This window comes from Rattus rattus, chromosome 4 (genome assembly GCF_011064425.1).
Source record: "Rattus rattus isolate New Zealand chromosome 4, Rrattus_CSIRO_v1, whole genome shotgun sequence".
Taxonomy (NCBI): domain Eukaryota; kingdom Metazoa; phylum Chordata; class Mammalia; order Rodentia; family Muridae; genus Rattus; species Rattus rattus.
This window is the reverse complement of record NC_046157.1, coordinates 16,522,654-16,545,524: the sequence shown is the minus strand read 5'-3', so window position 1 is coordinate 16,545,524 and position 22,871 is coordinate 16,522,654. Positions and strand designations below refer to the sequence as shown.

Below are 22,871 nucleotides of genomic sequence, written 5' to 3'. Positions count from 1 at the left end.
GTGTATGCACATGCACGCACGCACACATGAGCATGAGCTAATTTTTCTGTGGCTATTAAGGCTTTTCCAAAACAAAATTTTAAAGAGACATAAAAAGGGCCCAAATTAATTGTAAAATATGGGACCCAAAAAAAGTCACCAAGTAGCAAACTTGGGTATCTGGCTGACTCCACTTTTTAAGAAGAAGACAGTACCAAGCGCTATCTATCGACACACAGACATTAGTTTGTACCAAGAAATGGGTCAAAATTTCACATTAAAGGTTTTGAACTGACCCATCAAGGTACATATGTTGCAACTATAATTTGAAGGATTGCACAAAATTTTGTACCATTCCAAAAATTGCAATATGGATCATATAAGCATGAAAACCAAAATAAAAGTGTCTGATAACAACAATAACAACAACTGCACAGGCCAGATGGTGGATGGGTAAGCTTTTAATCCTGGAACCCAGGAGGCGGAGGATCTCTGTGAGTATGAGACTAGCCTGGTCTACAGAGTGAGTTCCAGGATAACCAGGGCTACACAGAGAAACTATGTCTTGAAAAGCAAAGTATATATATTATGTGTGTATATATATATATGGATATATATACACAGCAGAAACTCTTGAGTGATCTTGAAACCAGAAAACACTTTGCATTAATCATAAATTGGGCTATATTAAACCCTGAACATTAAAAAACAGAAGTGCTGGCCATGGTAACATATACCTTTAATCTCAGAGCCAAGAGGCAGAGACAGGCAATCTTTGTGAGTTCAAGAGCAGCCTGGTCTACATAGAGAGCTCAGCAATGTCTCCAAAAAAAAAAAAAAAAAAAAAAAACAAAAAAAACCACAACAACAGACAAGTCTAAGAATTTGACAAGGACAAGAATTAGACACAGAAATCTTGTCAATCAAAATGAACAACTAGGGCTTAAGAGTTATCTCAGCAGTTTCGAGCATGTGCCACTCTTGCAGAGGACCCAGTTCCGAGTCCCAGTAACCTACACAGTGGCTCACGGCCAGCAATCAGTAACTTCACTTCCAGGAGGTCTGGGACCTTCTGACCTCTGTGGGCATCAGGCATAAATGTTGTGCATATACATGCATGCAGGCTAAACAAATACATCATCCGAGATTTAAAAAGAAGAACTGACATGTAAATGTTCTTGTCACTTGTTAACCTCATTAATGACAGGAAAGCTAACGTCAATCAGCACAATCTCTGCACCCCCTATGCACGGAGCAGCGTTCTCTCGTGCATTTTTAAGTTAACCTTTGGAAGGCTCCGAACTTCAGTAGTTCCTATGTGTTTGTGACTGTTCTGCCCTCAAAAAGGCTGGTTTAAAAAAAGTAAGATGGAAGAGATTAGCTTCCCACAGCACTCAGTCAGGTAATTACCCTGCTAGGACGACCTCTGAGGAGATGGAACAGACACAACAGAACAGCAGTACTGAAGAGGACTAGTATGTACTCTCTCACACAACAACCTCAGTCCTCTTCTTTTCAGTCACAGCTGATGGAATCAAACCTGCCTCCTTCATTGAACAGAGACACTCTGACAACGGAATAATGTCTGGATGACCCGCCGTAAACTGAAAACACAGTAACACTGAAAATGCAGTGACTGACCACATGGCTGACCAGTGGTATGCTGCCACTGCCTAGTATCCAGAGGTAAGTCTTGGGGGCAAAGCTACAGCTCAGTGGTGTCAGAGCCCCTGGAAATGGAGTCCCTGATAGTGATGAGCCATTGTGTGGGTACTGGAAAAGATCAAAATTCAAAATGTGGTTTCTACTGAATTCTACCACTTTCACACTATCATAAAGTCAAAATACAGTAAGTAAAATCAAGTTGAAAAACAGCTATAGTAGACATACAGAATTTATATTTGTGTTTATTTTAGCTGAATATATTTTAGCTTAAAAATTTTTAGCTTAAAATAGCTACAGTAAAGTGTTTTAATTTTTTATTTTATTTTGTGTGTTGCATGTATATGCATGCAAACATGAGCACAATGCCGCAGCACACATGTCCAATCAGTGGATGACTGTGCAAGCCAGTTCTCTCTCTCTCTACCATGTGAGTCCTGAGAAGCCGCCTTTATCTGTGTCACTGACACAGGATGCTTTTAATCCAGCTCCTTGCATTCAGGCTGCCTCCTCTCTTATATTTATTAATATTACACAGAATACTCCAATGAGCGCTTCTTTAATTATTTTATGAGAAAATAAATCTGTAGCACATACTGGCCACAGGACTGTATATTGTTGTCTCAAAATTATCGAGCAAATGTACTCTCCTCTGCCGACCACATAAGTGTCTGTGTACTCACTGGCCTTAGTGAACTAGTTACTTGAAACCAATCCTTGTCAGTTTAGTTTGCACTAAAGTTCATGTCAGGTTTACCACTCTGTATTTCCTACAAGCTGTTCACTCACATCTTTGGTCACATCCATATTGACTGCTGACAGTATTCTGTCTTTCTTTAGCTGAAATAGTTACAAATAAAGAAAGCTAGTCCTATGCGCTGTGTGAAAATTGTTCTCGGGGTTGGGGATTTAGCTCAGTGGTAGAGCGCTTGCCTAGCAAGCGCAAGGCCCTGAGTTCAGTCCCCAGCTCTGAAAAAAAGAAAAAAAAAATTGTTCTCTTTCATTGATTCGTTGGTTAGCTGGATGCTGGTGCTGATGCTGCTGTTGTTTTGGGAGGTGGGCTCACCCACTCTATAGCCCGGGTTGGCCTCAAACACAAAATACTCCTGCCTTAACGTCCAGAACACTGGGATCAGAGGCAAGTACACCACACTCAGCAAAGATACAAGAAAGTTCTATAATAAAAATCCAACCAAAGGTGAAGACCACAAAAAAAATTCTACAATCACCATCCTTGATCTTTAGAGATCAGACATCGGGCTTCATACTTACCACAAAGGTACTAACCACTAAGGCACCATCCCCCAACTTTAAAGTCAGACTAAGGATCGAACCCAAGGCCACATATACACTAGCACTGAGCTAGCTATTCAGCCAGCCCTAGACTTCTTTTTCAGTTTATTTTTTTAACAGAATTTAAGTTCCCCAGTTTACTTATTATCCTGAGCCTGAACCTCCACTGTGGTTGCTTCTTTGTTTCGTAACCTTAGAAAAGGTCTCCTTTAGCCAGGGATAATGTCTCACGCCGCCTTCAACCCCAGCACTCCAGAGGAAGAGACAGATCTCTTAGTTTGAGGTTAACCTGGCCTACAGAAACAGTCAGAGCTACATAGAGAAACCCTGTCTTGAAACTCAAAACAGAAAAAAAGGTTCCTTTTATCCTAAAGGCATAGAAAAGTCTGTTCTTATGGTCTCATTTTCAACCCTTTGGTTCTTCCAGCCACTTAAAACGAGACATAAGAACAGAACAGTAGATTCTTTCTGTAATCATAGCTCAGTAAATTAGGCAATGTCTCCTACTTCACCTTCCTTTCTTTACAATCATATACTCTTCTCAAAGTAACTCAACAGAACTACTTTTATTAAAACAAAATGCCTCTTTTAAAAAACTGAATAAAAATACAACAAAGGAAAGGGGGGAGGCGGGCAATGCAGGCCAACAGAGAACTGCCTTGAACACACAGGCAAACCACCCCAACTGACCATTAACACTGGGGTGGGCAGGGGTGGGCAGGGGTGGGGTAAGGTGAGAGAGCCTTGCCTCCAAAAGTTTATAAAGATTATGTAAACATCCCACTAGGCTATATTCAAAATAAAAAGCGACATAAAAAAGCCACTAAGAAAATAAGACATCACTTAAAAAATAAACTATATTGAATTTAATTTTACTACATTAGAAAAAAAGTAACAAAGTCAGAAGGCTAAAGAATTCGGCAAGATTTACATCTGTTATCAACTGTAAATAAATATGACAAAGAAAACTGGACAGATGCCTTAAACTGCAAAGATTTAGAGAAAACAGACAAGTACTTGCAGAAACTTATCAATGTCAAATACTTTTTGCAAAAACAAACATTAAGTAAAAAGGCAAGACCATGTTGTATGACATTTTTTGTCAAAAAAAAAAAAAAAAAGAAAAGAAAGAAAGAAAGATGGCCTACCCAAGAGTTGGTGTATAAGTACAATACGTCAAGTCTTGTATAAAGCAAAGTAACCTTATGATTTCCGGGTTATCACTCAATTTGTAGTTTAACAGAAGTGTCTTTTTGCATTTGTTTGAAATTGGGTTAGTGTGCTCCAAAGTCTTTTCAGACAAAAACACGACTGAAACAAGAGATCAAGTTAATCATCACCTAGCCAAGTGTCCTATCCAAACACAGCAAGAATGGATAATAAGGGAATACATTTTCTACTGAAATACTCCCCAAAATAATTAAATCTCCAAACATTTCCAGTGCTCATAATTGTCTGTCAGTATGTTTTAAACCATGTACATCTTCAGACTAACATCTGTCAAGTTATTTGCTACAGAAACAGTAGTTCCTAAAAACCAACGTCACATGTCTGGCATATACATTTTCCCCATTAAAAAATAATCTAGAAGTTGATGGATGTACCCCAATGCTCCCTTAGAGTTCACCCATGAATGAGCATGGATTTTAAACATTGCTTGAGCATTTGCCACAGGGAACACCACGTGATCCTATTCTCATACATTTTCCAAACTGATCACATCTGACTTTTTTTTATTTAAATGTTCTCACTCTTCGTTCGCTTGAGCCGTCAGCATGTCTAGACAGTGAAGAAATGGCAAAGAAACTAGGGTTGTATAGCATTCTAGATATCAGTATTTCACTTATTTATAAAAATAGAAATGTATCTTTCCCCTCCATGTTGGTAGTCAAACCTAAGAGGCTCGTGTATGGCATAAAGGTAAAGCACTGAGCTCTAATCTCTTCTCTCCCCTCCATGTTGGTAGTCAAACCTAAGAGGCCTCGTGTATGGCATGAAGGTAAAGCACTGAGCTCTAATCTCTACTCTCCCCTCCATGCTGATGGAACTCAGCACACTGGTGAGTCTTACTCCACACACAGACCAGAGGTAGCGGAAAGAAGCAAACCTCAACTGAGAAAACGCCTCCCTACCACCCAGTTGTAGAGTATTTTCTTGAACAGTGATTGATGGGGGATGGCCCAGCCCACTGTGGATGGTGCCACCCCTGAGCTAGTGGTCTTGGTTTCTATAAGAAAGCAGGCTGAGCAAGCCCATGGGGAGCAAGCCAGTAAGCAGCGTCCCTCCATGGCACCTCCCTCCAGGTTCCTGCCCTGCTTGAGTTCCTGTCCTGACTTCCTTTGGTAATAAAACAATGTGGAAGTGTAAGCCAAATAAACCCTTTCCTCCCCAGCTTGGTTTTTGGTCATGGTGTTTCCTCATAGCAATAGTAACCCTGACAACGACAACACTGTTGATCTTTCTTTACAGAAATCTATATGGAGATAATCTATATGGAGATAAAAGTTCATTTTTTTAACTTAATGAGTAGTCATTCCCACTGGTTGTACTGAATCCACTATTTTAAAGTAATCTATAAAGGGGGGCTGGTGAGATGGCTTTGTGATTAGGAGTGTTTATTGTTCTTACAGGACTGGAGCTCAGTTCCCAGCACCAACATGGTGACTCGCAACTACCCGTAACTCCAGTTCCAAACCTTTCTGACCTCCTCAGGCACAAGGCATGTGTGTGATACACACAATGATTCATTAGCATACAATAGAAAAAATAGTAGGTAAACATGAACTCAATGCTCTTTAACCTTAGAGACTTTTTTTTTTTTAAACACAAACCTTTTGGGGTTGGGGATTTAGCTCAGTGGTAGAGTGCTTGCCTAGCAAGTGCAAGGCCCTGGGTTCGGTCCCCAGCTCCAAAAGAAAGGAAAAAAAGAAAAACAAAAAAAACCACAAACCTTTTAATCTATGTCTAAGACAATAAATAGGGAAACTGTAACTAGGGTTTGGAGAACTGGCTCAGTAGTTAAGAGCACTTACTGCTCTTGCAGAGGACCTGGGTTCAATTCCCAGCAACCACAAGATGACTTATTACTGTCTGTATCTCAAGCCCCAGGGAACTGTATGTTCTCATCTGACCAGCTCAGACACTAAACTAGGCATGTATGTGGCTCACATACAAACATAAAAGCAAATGCACATACATATAAAATAATTAATCTAGAAAACTCTGTCTAGGTTTATCATGAGAATAATTTATATAAAAGAGAAGTATATGCCTCACATTCTAGAGTCTAGGAAGCCTAGAGTCTAGGCATGAGCTCTGGTAAGGGACATCTTGCTTCACTCTCACAGGTAGAGGGCAGACCTAAACTTTGCCATAAGGCTTCTTTTATAAGGACCACTTGTGACAAGCGAGCCCTCCAGTCCTCTCCACTTCTGGGGTAAGGGTTGATTCAAAGCCTGGCGCATGCCAGACAACTTAGTTTGGAAGCAGTAACAGTAACTACAATCATTTTTAAACTGTGGTTTGAAATAGACCACAGGATAAACTCTCATTATAGCAAACAATGTATCAACTAAAGAGGATGGTAAAACAAAGTATCCAAGAAAAAAGTAATTTTTAAAAAGAGAGAGAAAAAAAGAAATAAGAATACATACACAGAGAAATGTATAAGATTCTATCAGGGTTACTAAGAGAACTATAAATTCAATGTTAAAAGGTTTGATATCCAAAGATAGACTTGTGAAAACTAGCTAGCCTTAAGCTGGGTCAATCATTTTCTTTTAGATTTCTTTCTTTTTTATTTTTCAGCTTTAAAATGTAGGAGAGGGATTATATGTGCTCAATCATACCACTCTAAAATGCTAGTTATGAAACAACATATTAAATAGAAAAGAAAGTGAAAACTTGGGACTCTTCATTCCCATGTGCTACATGGCTCCCCCCTTCTCTCCTATTACTCATCAAACAGAAGCTGATTCAATTTTCCAGGCACAGTCTAGTGCTAACAGAGGGTCTAGAATCAAATTCAGAGACAACCACTTTTAAATGACTAATGCTTCTCAGGCAAAACCCTCACTACAAAATGACGCACCATCTCCAACTCTACTAGCAACAATATAGCACAGCCGAAAAAGACACCACCCATTACCAAACAGCGTTAAAACTCAAAGAAGTTAGCAGTTTTAACTAGAAAACTGTAAAAGCCAATGCTGGCTGGAAGGACTGCTAGTCGTCAATGAGTTCTAATGCAACCCTTCAAGTCAATCAACAGAGAATTCTTAACGTAAGTAAGGTCTCAGAGCCACAATTATAGTCTTTCTTTAGTCAAGAACACCAAGCAAAGTCATCTTTCAAACTACAGTGGCCATGTTAATAATTATACAAATGGAGCTTTTCAGGTCTACAATCAAGACACCAATATCCTAAAACAAGTATTTCAGACCTCCAACAGGTTAAAAATTTCAAGACAGAACCAAGATTCTTGACTTTTTAAAAGTATTTCAATTCTATCCTCTACCTCATTATTATTTCCAAAGTAAGACCCATCTTAAAAAGGAAGGTGGTCACTTTATGGGAACTCTCTCACCTCTACTGGAGGGCTAAGGCCGCCGGGCAGGCTCTCTGAAGTCACAGCAGCACTTGAAAGGCTGCCACTCTCCCAAGGATTCCCAGGCTGGACTGGCTCACACTGCTTTGAATGATCCACACATTTTGGATTATCAAGTAAGGTCACTTCATAAAATTCTTGAATGTCTAGAGATGAAGAAAACAATTTCAAAAGCATGAAAAACTATGCAATGTCAAAACAGCATAATTTGAAGGCCACTTTTGACTATTAGGAAAATAAGTCCAGTTCTACCACACACTTCTTTTCCCCTCAAGACAGGGTTTCTCTGTGTAACAGCCCTGGCTGCCCTGTAACACTGTGTAATCCAGGCTAGTTTCAAACTCACAGAGAAGCGCCAGCCTATACCTGTCAAGTGCTGGAATCAAAGGCGTGTGCCACCAACTACAGTTCAACAGTGTACTTTTAACTTTAACAGGTTTTTCCTCACTTCATTATGCCACAACTGTATCACAACCTACAAGGAACCATATAAAGTCTTAGAAACTTTATACTTCAAAAGTTGCTGTTTTTGAGAGATGGCTCAGTTAAGACTGCCCAGTGCTCTTGCAAAGGACTTCAGTTGGGTTCCCAGCACCCATGCAAGGGAGGGCACCACTGCCTGAAACTTCGGCCCCAGGGTACCCAATGCCCTCTCATGGTCTCTGAAGGCACCTCCACATAAGCCTACACACAATGCACATTCAGGTACATGGTTCAAAAATATCTAAACAGTTAAGGTGCCATGGACGGGGGAGGGGTTTACAACCCCACCTTAGCTGAGAAGCTACAGCCAGTTAACAAATGGTAGAAGGGACAGTGGCATTTTTCTTAGATTGGTAGGTTACCCATGTTCCCTCCAGTAGATGGCCCAGGCCCATGCACTTAAGGGTAGCCCTAATTAAACTCAGAAGGTCATTAAAAACTGTACTTGAAATGAAGGTGGAAAGTAGATATGAGAGAAGAGTCTAGGGGAACTGAATGGGAAATCATAGGGTAAATATGATCAAAATACACTATAAAGGTGTAAATGTGTAAAATTTTCAAACAAATATTTTTTAAAAAGTGCTGTGTCAAAATCCTCTTATCAATTAACTACAAAAAATTACTCTCTGATAATGTTTATTGTGAACTGTGCAAGAACTGAGCATAATAAAATACCTAGCATGCTAGCATATAATATACTCTTATAAATAGTGGTTAATATCATTATTATAAATTGTTCAAATGAATCATTATCGATATTTTACATCTTTGTTATCTCTATTCAGACTGAGAATTAAATTCTCATATGGTTTTAACTGTCCTAACCAAAGTGAAATACATTTTTAAAACCAAAGAACTAGAACATTTCCAACTCTGTAGTCTGCAAATCTAAGAGGAAATGAGAAACAATCACTTAAAAGTTGATAAAAAGTATGAAAGAAACCATTTATTCAGACTAGCACAGCATAATTTAAAAAATAAAATTACTTTGCCCCCAGCTGGAGTTCAGGACTTTACTATACTAACAGCATTAGCAGTGGCTCGTCACACAGCTCAGTAACACTGGGTGACAATTACCCCATGATTAGACTTCACACTGGGAGGCCCCTACCGGCATAATTTAGAATTTGTTAGAGAGAGGGAACTGTTTAACAGCCAATATGGGCATTATCCTGAATAAATCACGAATAACTATAAATAGCATTTCGAGTAACTTTTATTTCTTGTTTCTTACTATTTTAAAAGTATCATTTATGCTCCTTAAAACCGTATTTCATTGAGCCAAGGAGAGAGCTCAGCAGGTAATGGTGCTTGTCACCAAACCTGAGGCCAATCCCTAGGACGCACATAGTGGAAAGAACTGACTCCTACAAGTTGTCCTAAGGTTTCCACATTCAAACTGTGGCACTTGCATATTCATACACAATTATAATAAGTGAAATGTAATAAAATATTTTTGAAACCCCACATTCACAAGACAGTACGGACAAAGTAGTTCTGTTTGCAGTTTTAACCAGCAGAACTTAAAAAAACAAAAAACAAGTAAAGTACTAATTAAAAACTAATGTTTATACACTGACGATGAAATCCACCCATCTGAGGAGCTGTTAAAGTTATCACTGGTGGAGAGCTGGCTCAATGGCTAGGCTGGCTCTTGCGGAGGATTGGGGTTTGGTTCCCAGTACCCACGTGGTGCCCTGTGACCACCCTCAAGCTCAGTCGTAGGGGTCCAGCATCCACTGCCCTCCTTCTGGCTTCTTCAGACCTCGGGCAAATCGCAGATGCTGATAAAAATTCTTACATAAAATGAAGACACTGGTTGGGGATTTAGCTCAGTGGTAGAAGGGAATGGGTTCGGGTCCCCAGCTCCAAAAAAAAAAAAAAAAAAAAATGAAGACACTGTCTGTTTTTTAAAGAATATTACCTAAGAGAACTGGATATGAGAGAATGTTATGGACCCGAAATCACTGCACAAAGCTGACACAGCCATCATGAAGCCAAGACTCAAAATCACTTTCTCTCCCATCAGGCATCCTCACCAAAATTACTTAGCTTCAACCTCCATCAAGTCTTCAGAACTAATTCTAGTTCACAGGCAATACACCAGCAAATAGAAGTCAAAAAACACCCTAAAGCAAACCATTAAACAACACCCAAACTGGACACCTCATGTTCTTAGAAAGCCAGTTCACAAGTAGGAGAAGAAATGACTTACAGACTACTCTGAATTTTGTACAAAAGAACTGAGGAGAGAACCAACTGCAGAGCCCGAGTCTGAATTACCAGTGAGTCACTAGTGAATTACTGATGAATCACTAGTGATGTAGGGTGGGGTAGGCAGATATAAGCAGCAATGCAAAAAGGTAAGGAAATATGAACTGCCTTCCAGAATATACTAAGGAATATCTGTAATAGAAGTAACATGTGGAATATTTAATATATACTAACTAGTTAGTCAGATTGTCTTTTCTTTAAAATTCTATGTGTGGCGCATTTGCCTGCAAGTGTCTGTGCATAAGCATGCAGTGCCCTTGGAGGCAAGAAGAGAGGTCAGACCTCCTGGGTCTGGAGTTCTCATCTGTTGTGGGTGGTGGAGATTGAACCTGGGTCCTCCAAATAGTGGCTAGTTCTCTCAACCGCTGAGCCACTGTCCTAGCCCCTCAAACAGCTCTTCCTAATTTGTTCTACTTAAACTCCTACAGCTGAAGAATAAAATACCAATCCTATTTTAGTTGTATCAGGATTAATATAAAATGAGCTGAGTTAAAACCACTTAGAGTGGCTATTATAAACAAAACAAAAAAATAAAAAGCAAGTATTAACAGGATATGAAGAAAGTAGACCCCTTCTTCACTACTCATGAACAAACATGTAAATGGTAGAAACTGCTACTGAAAATGGAAGGGTCGCTTCTAAAAATACTAAAACCCAGAATTACCCTGTGATCCAGCAATCCTGCTCCCTCATATACATACAGAAAAAAAGAGAGACTGAACCAGACTGACAGACCTGTATACTACTGATGACTACAGTGTAAGGGCTGAAAGGTGAAGATGCACTATCCCTCAAGACTGAGTGAATAAATCAAGTACAATATGTATGTACAAAGAAATATAATCTACCCTTTAAAGGGAATAAGGCCTTAATATATTTTATATGGAAGGATAAATCTTGAAAATATCCTTAAATGAAATAAGCCAGACATAAAAGGACAAATATGATATTCATTCCATCTGTATGAAGTATCCAAAACACCAAATTCAGAGGCAAAAAGTGAAATGCTCACTAGAAGTAGAGGTGAGGAGCCTTGTAAAACAGGCATGAGGCACTGGCTATGAGGGGTTTTGTTTGTTTGCTTGTTAATGGAGACATAATTACTGCTCAAAAAGAGAATTCCAGGGGTTGGGGATTTAGCTCAGTGGTAGAGCGCTTGCCTAGCAAGCGCAAGGCCCTGGGTTCGGTCCCCAGCTCCGAAAAAAAGAAAAAAAAAAAAGAGAATTCCAGCTTGAGTTGAAAATAATTAAAAATTAAGATGCTAAATTTTATACTATGTATACTTTCCCACAAAACAATAAGTAAATAAAAACAGAAGAGTTTTAGGATGAAGAATGTTGACAGCTTGATCACAAGAAGGCAGGCTACCTTATGGGCATGGCATGGCTGTGGTACACGTGAGCTCCTAACAGGTAGCTGCCGGTGCACACACAGGGCTTATACACAGCAAGCCAGTAAACAGTCACAGAAAAGGAAGGGACTCATGGGGCTCCACCTCGAGGAGCTAATGATCGTAGAAGTGCTGGGAAAGGGAAGTGACTGTCTTGACAACATAGCCACTGGTAAACTACCATGTTCTGTAGAGAACTTCTCACCCTGGTTAAGGGTGGAGGGTCGCAGGGCTAAACCAAACAACCATCTGTAATTCCATCGCCAAGGGCCCTGATGCCCTCTGTGGACTCTGTGGGTACCAGGTATGCTCAGTGTGTGTGTGTGTGTGTGTGTGTGTGCGCGTGCGTGTGTGTCGCACATGCGTGTGTGCACACACACACCCACTTCCTGCTGTGCCTCACTATGCAGAGTGTTCTAAACAAGTCAATTACTTCATCTGGTGTTCAACTAAAGTAACTGAAAGGTTATGCCACTAGAGGAAAAAAAGTATAGTCATGGTTTATTAACTAGATACATTTTTCACCTTATATAATAAATTTATATCTTTTCAAGATTTACTTGGGTTATTTGTGTGTGCATGCCTGTGCATGTTTGAGTGTGTGCATCAGAATGTAAATGTGTACCCGTGAATGCAAGCCCACCCCCCTGACGACGGAGGTATAGGTACTTGAGCGCCTGATATCTCCAGCCTGTCCTTACGTGCCAACCTTAATCAGTTCTTACACAGCAAACAGCTTTAATGTTCTGTTTAAGATGCTTTACAAAAATCAAAGTATCTCTACAAATACAGAGAATAACATTTACTTGTATTTTACAAAAACTATAGTTGTCTAACCTTAAATGTTTTAGGTAGAACATGTACTGTCCTTAGGACAGATTCCATCTTGGAGGGCTACAGGGAATACATCTAGAGAGCAGGGCGGCAGAGGAATACAAGCTGCCATTGCAGAAGGAAATCATCTATCAGCTCATCTGACAGAGCCAAAGACACTCAGCATACTTCTAAATCAGAGATACTCAGCATACTTCTAAATCAGAGCACACCGTAAAAGACACTCAGCACACTTCTAAATCAGAGTACACCTAAAAGATACTCAGCACACTTCTAAATCAGAGCACACCGTAAAGATACTCAGCATACTTCTAAATCAGAGCACACCGTAAAAGCCTCTTGGATGCCCAAAGAAAATACCTAACATAATTTCAAGATCATGACCAATTTATATTTCGCACACTGGAAACTCGGTAGGTGTCGATGTAGTACATAAAAATAAGTTATCTCCATTCTTCAAACATCATTTGGCAAACATGAATATTCCTTTTAAAGGTGTATGGCTGTTACTCACAAGGTGGACCTGAAGTGCTAAAGAAATGAGATACATCACAAAGACACAAGAGTCAGCTTGAGAAGGGCACCCCTGAGCTAAACCTGAGACCATCTACACATCAAAGCATTAGGATGGTAAAAATGAAAACCACTGAAAGAAACAAGACTTCTGCAAAGTTCACAGCAGATGAACAGAGAGGGCTTCTGACTACAATAAAATACCAAAAGTTAACTGGGAAACACAGAGGAAATTGCTATTAGGTAACTTATCACTTTTCAACAAGCACAGTAACAATTACTTCAAACAAGAATCATTTATGATTTTACTCAAGAGTAACATATGTAAACGGTTCACATATGCTTTTAAAGGAAAAGCTACTAGAAAGAAGAGAAATAAGACAACATATAATCAGGTGATCAAAATTAATGTTACCAAGGAAGGGAAGATGATGCTGCATACTTCTGGGTATACAGAATCCTAACCCAAGAATACAAAATCTGAATGTAATTGCAAACATCAGAGAAACCCCAAATGAAAAACATTATATAACAGCATAAGAGAGGAGCTGGAGAGACGGCCCAGCAGTTAGGAGCACTGGCTGCTCTTCCAGAGGACCCAATATGGCAGCTCCAAGTGTCTGTAAATCCAGTTCAAGGGAATTTGATGCCTTCCTCTGGCCTCCATGGGCACTGTAAACATGTAGTACATATGCATACATGCAGGCAAAACACTATTAACTTACAAAATAAAAATAATCTTTTTTAAAGGAGATAACATTATTAAAAAAAAATGTCAATGTTAGAGCTTCTTGGGACTCAGTCAGAAAGACTTCAGGCTCAGGGTCTGCCTGGGCTGCAAGGCAAGCTCAGGGTCCATCCTGGGCAACATAGCAAGACACTGTTTATAAAAGAACATTTAAAAATAAAGTTTTAAAAACAAAACCCAGTGCCATGGCTATATCCCTGAACTCAAGAAGTAAAAATGTTTACTTCAGAGACCAATGAATAGAGAGAGAGAGAGAAAATCATAAAGTCAAGAGAGATAGCAAGGGTGCCCAGACAGATGCGATCGATGACGGAATGCCCAGTTCCCATCAAACTAATAGAAGAAAACTAGGAAGCATCTGGAACATTACATGGGCACTGGAAAAATTTCCTGAACAAAACACCAATGGCTTATGCTCCGATCAAGAATCGGCCTATAAAACTACGGAGGAAAGACGGTCTATCCTACAACAGATAGGGAGGCCTTTATCCACAGAGAAGGAATGCGAATGGCTGAAATCAGGGAAATAAATCAAACAACTTTGAGATTTCACCTCACACCAGTGAAAAACTCAGGTGACAAAATGCTGAGGGATGGAGAAAGAGGAAAAATTCTGGAAATCAGTCTGGAGTTCCTCAGAAAATTGGACATTGAAAGACACGTGCTCCACTATGTTCATTAGCCTTATTTATAATAGCCAGAAGCTGAAAGAACCCAGATGCCCTTCAACAGATGGATACAGAAAATGGTACATCTACACAATGGTACATATCTTATCAACAGGTGAAATTCTTAGAATTACCTGAGGATGTGTTCACTCCTTCTTTAAAAGGAAAAATACTGAATAGCTTAGAAATAGTCAGACACTTTTACAGCTCAACTGGGGTAAGCAAATAAACAACTCAATTGAATCAAAACCAGTACATGTAAAGTCAAGAGAAATTCTGTTAATTCCAGTCTAATCCATATCTTATGTTTTCCTGTTCAACGTCCAGACACACTTAAAAATACAAGTTAGTAACAGGGTGAAATGTAACTTCTGTTACAGTAAGAAAAAACAATTTTAACATCTTACCTACAGAGTGTAAGCTCTCAAATCCTGATTATAAAATCAATTTACTATAAACATTTTCCTTGAAAATAATACCTTAAAAATAAATTAAAAACCACCAACCCTACAGGCCAGCATGTCTTAAACTTGCTATTATGCATATTGCATTTAATGTAATGACAGTGAATATAATGATAAGGATATTGTAATTAAAGAAGTAGAAGTTCTGGATTCAAATTAGAATTCAATTTTACACCACACAAGTTAGTATCAGAAGGTTCATGGGTAAAACTAGTTATTTCTTAGTGCCTCAAACTTCTAATCTGTAAAGTGGTTTGGCCATCTCAGTGTTAAATATACCTCATAGGACCGAGGACTAAATGAAATGCAGCCATTATCACTTTACATGACCCTCAGCAATACAGTTGTCATGGGCTATATGAAGTCCTTGCTAGGAAAAAACAAACAAAGCTTCAATTAAAAAGAAACAGAGGGGGTTGGGAATTTAGCTCAGTGGTAGAGCGCTTGCCAAGAAGGCGCAAGCCCCTGGGTTCAGTCCTCAGCTCCAAAAAAAAAAAAAAAAAAAAAAGAAAGAAACAGAGAACCAAAACATACTTTTTTCCTCCATAGACATAAAAATGATGAAGAGGAAGGAAGAAAGAAGGTCAAAATCACTAAAGCCATCGTGAGATAACAGCTCACACTTACACAGATGTCCACCATCACAAACACAAGAGGTAGCAAACAGTGACAAGAATAAAGAGAAAAGCATGCTACCCTACCTGGTGGGAACAAGATCTGTGAAGAAATTAGTAATAGAACTACCAGATGACCCAGGAGCCCCAGGATGTCCTGGGAACAGATACAACCAAAGGAGATAAAATCCCCACCCTGTAAGGATACCTATGAGCCATGTCCACGGCAGCACACTCATAGTTCGTAAGACAGGAAAACAATTTAAATCTTTGTAATGTTCCAGAAACTTTAAAGATGTACTGGGTGTGCACACACATATACATTCACACATACAAATTCATTCTTTAACAAAAGTTTCATCTATCACAACATGAACGACCTAGAGACACTGTGCTAACTAAAATAAGCTGGACACATACAAACACTGCCTGGCTTCACCTTGGTGTGGAATGCTTAAGGAAGAGTGAAAAGTATGTCCTTTGTATGCAAGATGACATGTTAACTGCTTCACTATGTCCTACTTTACTATTGATCCCTATATCTCATGACATCATTTTGTAAACCTCAAATATACACATTAAAATCTAACTTATAAATAAGGTTCACTACAGCCTCTCCACATGGTTACCCTGGCCCCGATCTGTGTAGCTCCTAACCTTGGCCTGAGGTTTCTTTTTACAGTGGGCAGTAGTTAATGCAGAGGTCCCCTGATCCAAGTGCTCTGGGTAAGTATGAACGCTCAGAGATCACTATCAGCAGGTCCTCCCACCAAGGCTCAAGGAACGCGGCAGAGACGGGGTAGAAAGGAGGAGGGTGGGCAATGTGAGACGCTGGCTTTGAACTGGCCAGTGCACATGAACCCTCAGCACCTGGGACTGTCTGCACAAGAGCAAGCAGTACGAATCCCAGTACGGATGGCTGAGGGGTTCGAGACCCCACAACCTGCTGAAAAGCTACGGGCAGTGAAAGGCTGCTAGGGGAGAATCATTCTCTTCATGTGTGTGGCCAATGGCAAGCTGCCCATACATATAAGCAGTACTAATTAGACTCAGTGAAATTAAAAAAAAAAAACAAAAAAAACCATTAAGTTGGGATACTCCAGGAGAAGTTGAGGGGTGGGGAGGGAGGGGGGGTATAAACTGTAGATATTTTAAAAATAAAAATAATTAAAAAATAAAAAATGGCACTGTAGCCCAAAGGTAGAGTGCTTATTCAGCATTGTTTAATCTCTTAATGCCTTCCCTTAAATAAAATTAAAACCTGCTATTTATCAGATAATAAAAAAGCATACCAATAAAACAGAAACATGCAAACCACATGACTACATTTACCCACGGATTTAAAGACAGATCTTGAAATCAGAATCCTGACTACAAAGAAAGCCATGTGCTAAGAAACAGCTACAGGGGTAGACTTGGTATGAAATCTCCAGACTCCCAGGGTCACTCTGAATCCCAGACACCCTAAAATCTGAGTATCTGGGTTCTGATACAATCAAATTATGTTGAGTCTATCTATCCCCAGGCTTTCAAATGTAATATTGGATATGGGAATAGAAAACGTGTTACATTTTCATAGACGTTCTGAATGAATGACAAAAGAATACTACTTTCTATTTATACAAAAACCATCACCAGATATGTTTCAGACTAAATTCTAAACAAATGTGCAAATAATGTGTTTTGTTGATGTAATTTTAAATATTTGATTCTAAAGAAAACACTTAGCTGAAGCCAGGCATGTTAGCACATACCTTTAATCCCACCTAGGAGACAGGTAGAGCTCTATAAGTTTGAGGCCAGCCTGGTCTATATTTGGGAGTACCAGGCCAGTCAAGGTTTCATAGTGAGACCTTGTCTTCAAAAAAAAGAAAAGAAAAGAAAAGAAAAAAAGAAAGAAAAAGCTTAGCTGAAACTCAAATTTGACTGCTTTTCAAGAATTTTCAAAGTTTTGAATTATTATTCAATAATATTACTACTCAAGTACCAGAACATTTTCTACATCTTATTAAATTGTAAATATTGTCGATTATAAGTTGCATCACTATTTCATGTGCCAGAAGAAGAAATAATCATAATCATAATAATAAAATAATAATAATAATGATAATAATAATAATAATAATAACACAAACAGACTTTAAACCCACAACCAAACAACCGATCACAACAGCATACACAAACAGATGTGATTGCTCACATCTGAACTGCAGCACTCAGGAGCCTGGCTGCCGGCTACACAGAAGAGAAAGCGGGGCAGGAAATGGGGATAGCATTTATAAGATACTGCCCACATCCAGACACTTTTTAAAATTTTAAAACAGGGTCCAGTGAGATAGTTCAGGACATAAAAGCACTTGACACGAACTCTGATGATCTGAGTTCAATTCCCAGATCCTCCGTGATGGGAGGAGAAAATGAACTCCTAAAAGTTGTTCTCTAGTCAACACAAGCGTCACATGTGTGCTTATACACATAAGTGCACATACATACACATTCTCTCTCTCAATATAATAAAAATAAAATTTTAAGCAGTATTACAGAACAGATACAATGTAGCCTGTCCTTTCAAATAACCCCAAAGTATCAGAAAGCCAATGCATATACCAACTGGGGGGAAAGACTTAACATTTCCATAACACCAAACCCTACAGACTCATATAAACTTTAATCTCATGAAAATAGTCAATACTAACTTATTTCAAAATCAACAAATAATAATAATGAAATTACACTCAGTGTATAACATGCCTCCCTGCTCCACCCCCCAAAAAAACAAAAACAAAAACAAAACAAAAAAACCCTACAAACAGGTAATTCACTAAAACCTAAGAAAACTGAGTTCCAAACAACTGTTGAGAACCTAACTGCCAGATGGCTTTTGGTCATTGAGACAAATGTCTCCTTTAAATCTGGATGTTCATTCGCATGCTACCACTGAAGGAAGAGCACCCTGTCCACCATTTCTCAGTATAAACATAGACAGAATGGACTGGTTTTTAACACAGGACGGTTTACGAGCTAAATAGCACACTGAAAAGTTATTTAAAGTGTAAAGAACAAGATCTTAAAGTTTCTGAATGAGAAGCAAACAAGAGAAATATTTTGTGGTGTTGGTCTGTTTTATTTTGAGACAAAGTCAATGTAGCTCAGACTCCTCTTAAGCCCACTATTTAGCCATGTTGGCCTGGAATTCGTGATCCTCCTGCCTCAGCTTCATGTGCTAAAATAATAATACGTACCAAGAATGACTGCATTAGTGCAGCAGTGTCCACTTAGTAATAATGCCCAAACCAACCCTGTCTATTTCGACATGCTTAACGTCCAGTGACTTCTACTCCACTAAGTCTGATACCGCTTAACTTTTACTAAACAACAAGTAAGCCCAAATAACAAAGTCCGTAACTAACAAAATTATAAAGACAGATAAAATTCTCTAGTACAAACTTAAATAGATTATCAAAATTTAACTATGCATATGAATGAATACTCAAAACAGGCCAGAGGACTATGCAACAACGGCCTCAAACAGAGCAAGTCCAACCATAACATGGTAAGGGTCGAGTCTATTTAGTTTTCTCAGGTTACAGTCAGACTGCAGTCCATATGCACATGTGTTTGCAGATGAGGACATACAAGTCATGCTAGGGTTTTCCCTAATGTGTCTCTATTAAACAAAAATTTCTAGGTTTAATGTTATCTAGAAAACTACATAACTAAAATACTGTTTTTCTCTTCCTCATTGGCTGGGTTTTTCCTCCAAGGAACCAAGGTGATGACCTATTTGGACCTTAAAGGTCATGGCCTGGAAAACAAGTGCAAACGTGTCCTCTTACATTGTGAAAATGCTGATAATCTCTGAAGATGGGTGGGTGACACTGGCAGTTCACCCTCTCCCCACCCTTAATGCATGTCTTTAATTCTGTAGTAACACTAAACTCTAAACAGTTATAAGGTCTACCAAGCCTGTACAAGGCTAAAACCCCGTAAAGAGCATCAATAGAGCAATAAGTTATCTGACAAGGCACACGTTGACAACAGTGTTCAAATCACACCAGTAATCAATCTATCAGCACACACGTGTGTGAGGCCTATCTGCTGGGAAGTTACTGAGAAAATGGACATAATGAGAGAAAGCATAGGTCTTATTTGAACGTGTTAGACAGTCCATACTTAATTTTTTTTAATCTTACTATTGAACCTGGAAGCAATAAACCACCTGGTTCAGTAGTCGGGTGAGAAAAACAGAAATTTCATTTTTAAAAGAACCTGATGTCTTTAAAAGTCTTAAAAGCCCACTCTTCACTTACCCGCCCACAGTCTACAGTTACTAACCAGCCTAAACTGGATGAATGGGCTCTCTGATATTTAATCACTAACCGTGTCAGGAACTAGTCAGGACTTTGGACTACTTGTCCAACTCTTTAAAACAACGAACTATCTCATATTTAAGATACAGGTAGGTAAGAATAAGACTGTTACAATGCTGTCTGTAGAATAAGATAATTATTAGACATCACCTCTGAGATCATTCTCCAGGTCTAAAATTCATACTATAGGAATGTCAAATGTAACAGAGGTGTATATCAAAGAGATGACTGCTCTCGAACACAGCAGAACCCTTCAAATATCTTCAAGGATTCCAGAGAAATACAAGTCAACTATAGAAACACCAACAATAGTTCAGTCATTACCATTGATGTTCCTAAAACATTTCTACAACTTGTCCATCTTTCGATAGGTAACTGTAAAACTTGAAACGGTATTCTCAGAGGGCACAGAAATAACCATACCAGTAAGTTTTTTCTGGTAATTAAACACCTTTAGAAGTAACAGTGGCCTACTGCAAAACATAAGCACAGTAGAGATGTTCCAAGTTAATGGCCGTCCACTGAGAGCCAAGCACGTTGTCATTCTAAGTTTCACGTGACAGAGAAGCATCATGCATTAGTACAGTGGTCACAAGTAAAACAGTTTTAATTCTCACCTATTAAAGCCTGAAAGAGGTTGCTCTGAAATATGCTAATAACCCGCTCTATGGAACTCCTGAGCTGTCTGTCTTCGGTTTGGCTTAGTTTCGACCGATATTCTTCCAACAGATGCAATGCTCTCTGGGTATCTGAAAAGACAAGTACGGTGAAAATTTCATGTATGTATTTAGGGTCTGTATCTGCATGCATACTTACAAGAAAGTGCTACATGCTACGTCTACAAGACATCTAAAGAGTTCCCCAGAGCCTCCAAGTCAAGTGGGGTCAGCACTACAACCATATTCCATTCCCTGGTAAGACGAAAATACTTTAAAGGCTTTATATCACACTAGAGGAAGGAGAAAGTAGTGGCTGTGGACTGACAGCCTCCAATACTTAAAGACCATCTAATTAAACTGGTAACAACTTGGTTTTAGAATGCCTAATAGACAAGAACAAGTTATCTCCAACTTGGTCCTATAACCAAATTTTAAGTTTTTAAACATCGGTTCTTAGCTACTCTCAGTTGTTCACAAAATAGTGATGCTATGAATGAAAAGTGAAATACTGAAACAACGAAGTTTTTAAAAAGACATGGCAGGGGGCTGATTGATTGCTTCAGTAATCACTACGGATGTGGAGAAGGTGTGTGCAGCGAACTAGGTGTTTCCACCTTCTGAAATGATGTGGAGCTTAGATACCGTAAGGAATAAAGGCGAGAGCCTGCTGATTCATCAAAGTCACACAATCCTTTTAAAAACAGTAACCACAACACTGATGTATGTTACAGCCAGTGACAGCCACAAAACAGTTCCAAAATAAATTCTCACCTTGCTTCCGGACCGGCATTTTTTCCCAGAAGCAGGAAGAAGGCACACACACCTTTACAAACACAAAACAGGAAGAAAAACTTGAACTAAGGCAAAGAACTGAACCGTGGATCCATTCGTTCCCCCCCCAACCCCCCACCCCCGTCCCAAACTCTCAACTAGGAAAAACTCCAACCTTGGAGGAACTGCCCACCTTTCAAAGTTTTCCCAAGTGAAAAGCAGGAGCCTCAACCCCCCGAGCAGTGTCAGCCAAGGCAGAAAGCCGGTTCTCGGGGGTCGCTATGCCCCCTACAGATTAAGATCGGACCCAAGCCCGCTTCGGAATGTTCCTCCAGAGCTTCCCCCTCCGCAAAGAGCACCTGAAGAGGAGCAGCCGGGCCGCCGCCGCGGCGTGCTTGCCACGCTCCCCACCTGCTGCCGCCGGCCGGCCCGTGTCCAGCCGCGCAGCGCCCAGCCAAGCGCCGGGTTGCTCCCCCGGCCCGCTCCGGCCCCCTCCTCTCGCTTGCCTGGCTCCTCGCTCGCCTCCTCCCGGCGGCGACTCCAGCAGGGGCCGGACCGGACAGCCGCCGCTCTGTGCGCCGCCCTCGCGCCGCTCATGCACCCCTCCGCGGCCTCCACACCTGCGGCTCCGCCGCAAAGTTCCCGCGAGCGGCGAACGCGGGCGTCCCGGGTGCGCTCCGGCCAGACTCGGAGCAGCTCCCCGCCCGGCCCCGCTCCACGTACCCCGCCCCGCCCCGACTCGAGCTCAGCTGAGGGGGTGAGGGGACGGGGGAGGAGCTCCCCTCGGCGGCCGCACCCCCGCGCCGCTCTCTCCGCCTCGGTCGCCGCCGCCTGCCCGCTCGCCGCCGCTCGCGGCCCTGCTCGCCCGCTCGCCTCCGGGCCGCCCCACCCCCGGAACCTCGCCTCCTTCCGCGCCCCTAGTCGCTCTCCCCCTAAACTTTCCGCCAAGATGGCGGCCCTGGAGCTGGCCTGCCGCGCGCCCACGTGACTGCTTTCCCGACGCTCTCAGCCAATGAGAAGTGAGGAGGCGGCTCGCTCGGAGCCCCGGGCTCCGGGCGCTGCTACCTAGGGGTTGGAAAAGGGAGGAGGGCCGGGAGGGGGTTGGAGTAGTGGAAGGAGGGACCCTTCAGCATCCAGAGGGAAGCGCCTTGCTGGGAGGCGCTCCAGTCGAAGTGGCTCTAAGGACAAAGGAGTTGGCACGCGCTCTACAGGTGGTCCGAAGTGGCTTTGGGACAGCTAGCCTGCCCGTCGCCCTAGCCCACCCAGGGTGGCCTGCAGTTCTGAACTAGCGCGCTGGACTCGAGATGATGGAGACTGAAACAGAGAAGTGACCTCACCTGCGCCAGATCCAAGAAACAAGCTCGAGACACCTCTTAACCTCACTGAACACGTGCTGGCCAACTTCAAGGCTGGAAGAGTGCCTGGCACGCCCGGGGTGGATCCCCAACAGGGAAAAATGAGTTTGTGCAGGCTGCGCCGGTCACCCACGTTAAGGGGCGGAGAAAGAAGGGACTTAGGAGGGGAAGGGGTAATCTGCGTCTTC

The 22,871-nt window shown here is 40.9% G+C and overlaps 1 protein-coding gene across 1 annotated transcript in view; it reads right to left on the bottom strand.

Annotated features, from left to right (window-relative positions):
* Dlg1 (discs large MAGUK scaffold protein 1) overlaps nt 1–21,791 on the bottom strand; it is a 188,382-nt gene extending 166,591 nt beyond the window's left edge. Inside the window, 4 exon segments of the mRNA XM_032900076.1 lie at nt 7,520–7,686; nt 20,516–20,647; nt 21,329–21,380; nt 21,740–21,791. Of these exon segments, the coding sequence (XP_032755967.1) occupies nt 7,520–7,686; nt 20,516–20,647; nt 21,329–21,347 (318 nt within the window). The 5' untranslated portion in view covers nt 21,348–21,380; nt 21,740–21,791.
* Between the last annotated feature and the right edge of the window lie 1,080 nt (nt 21,792–22,871).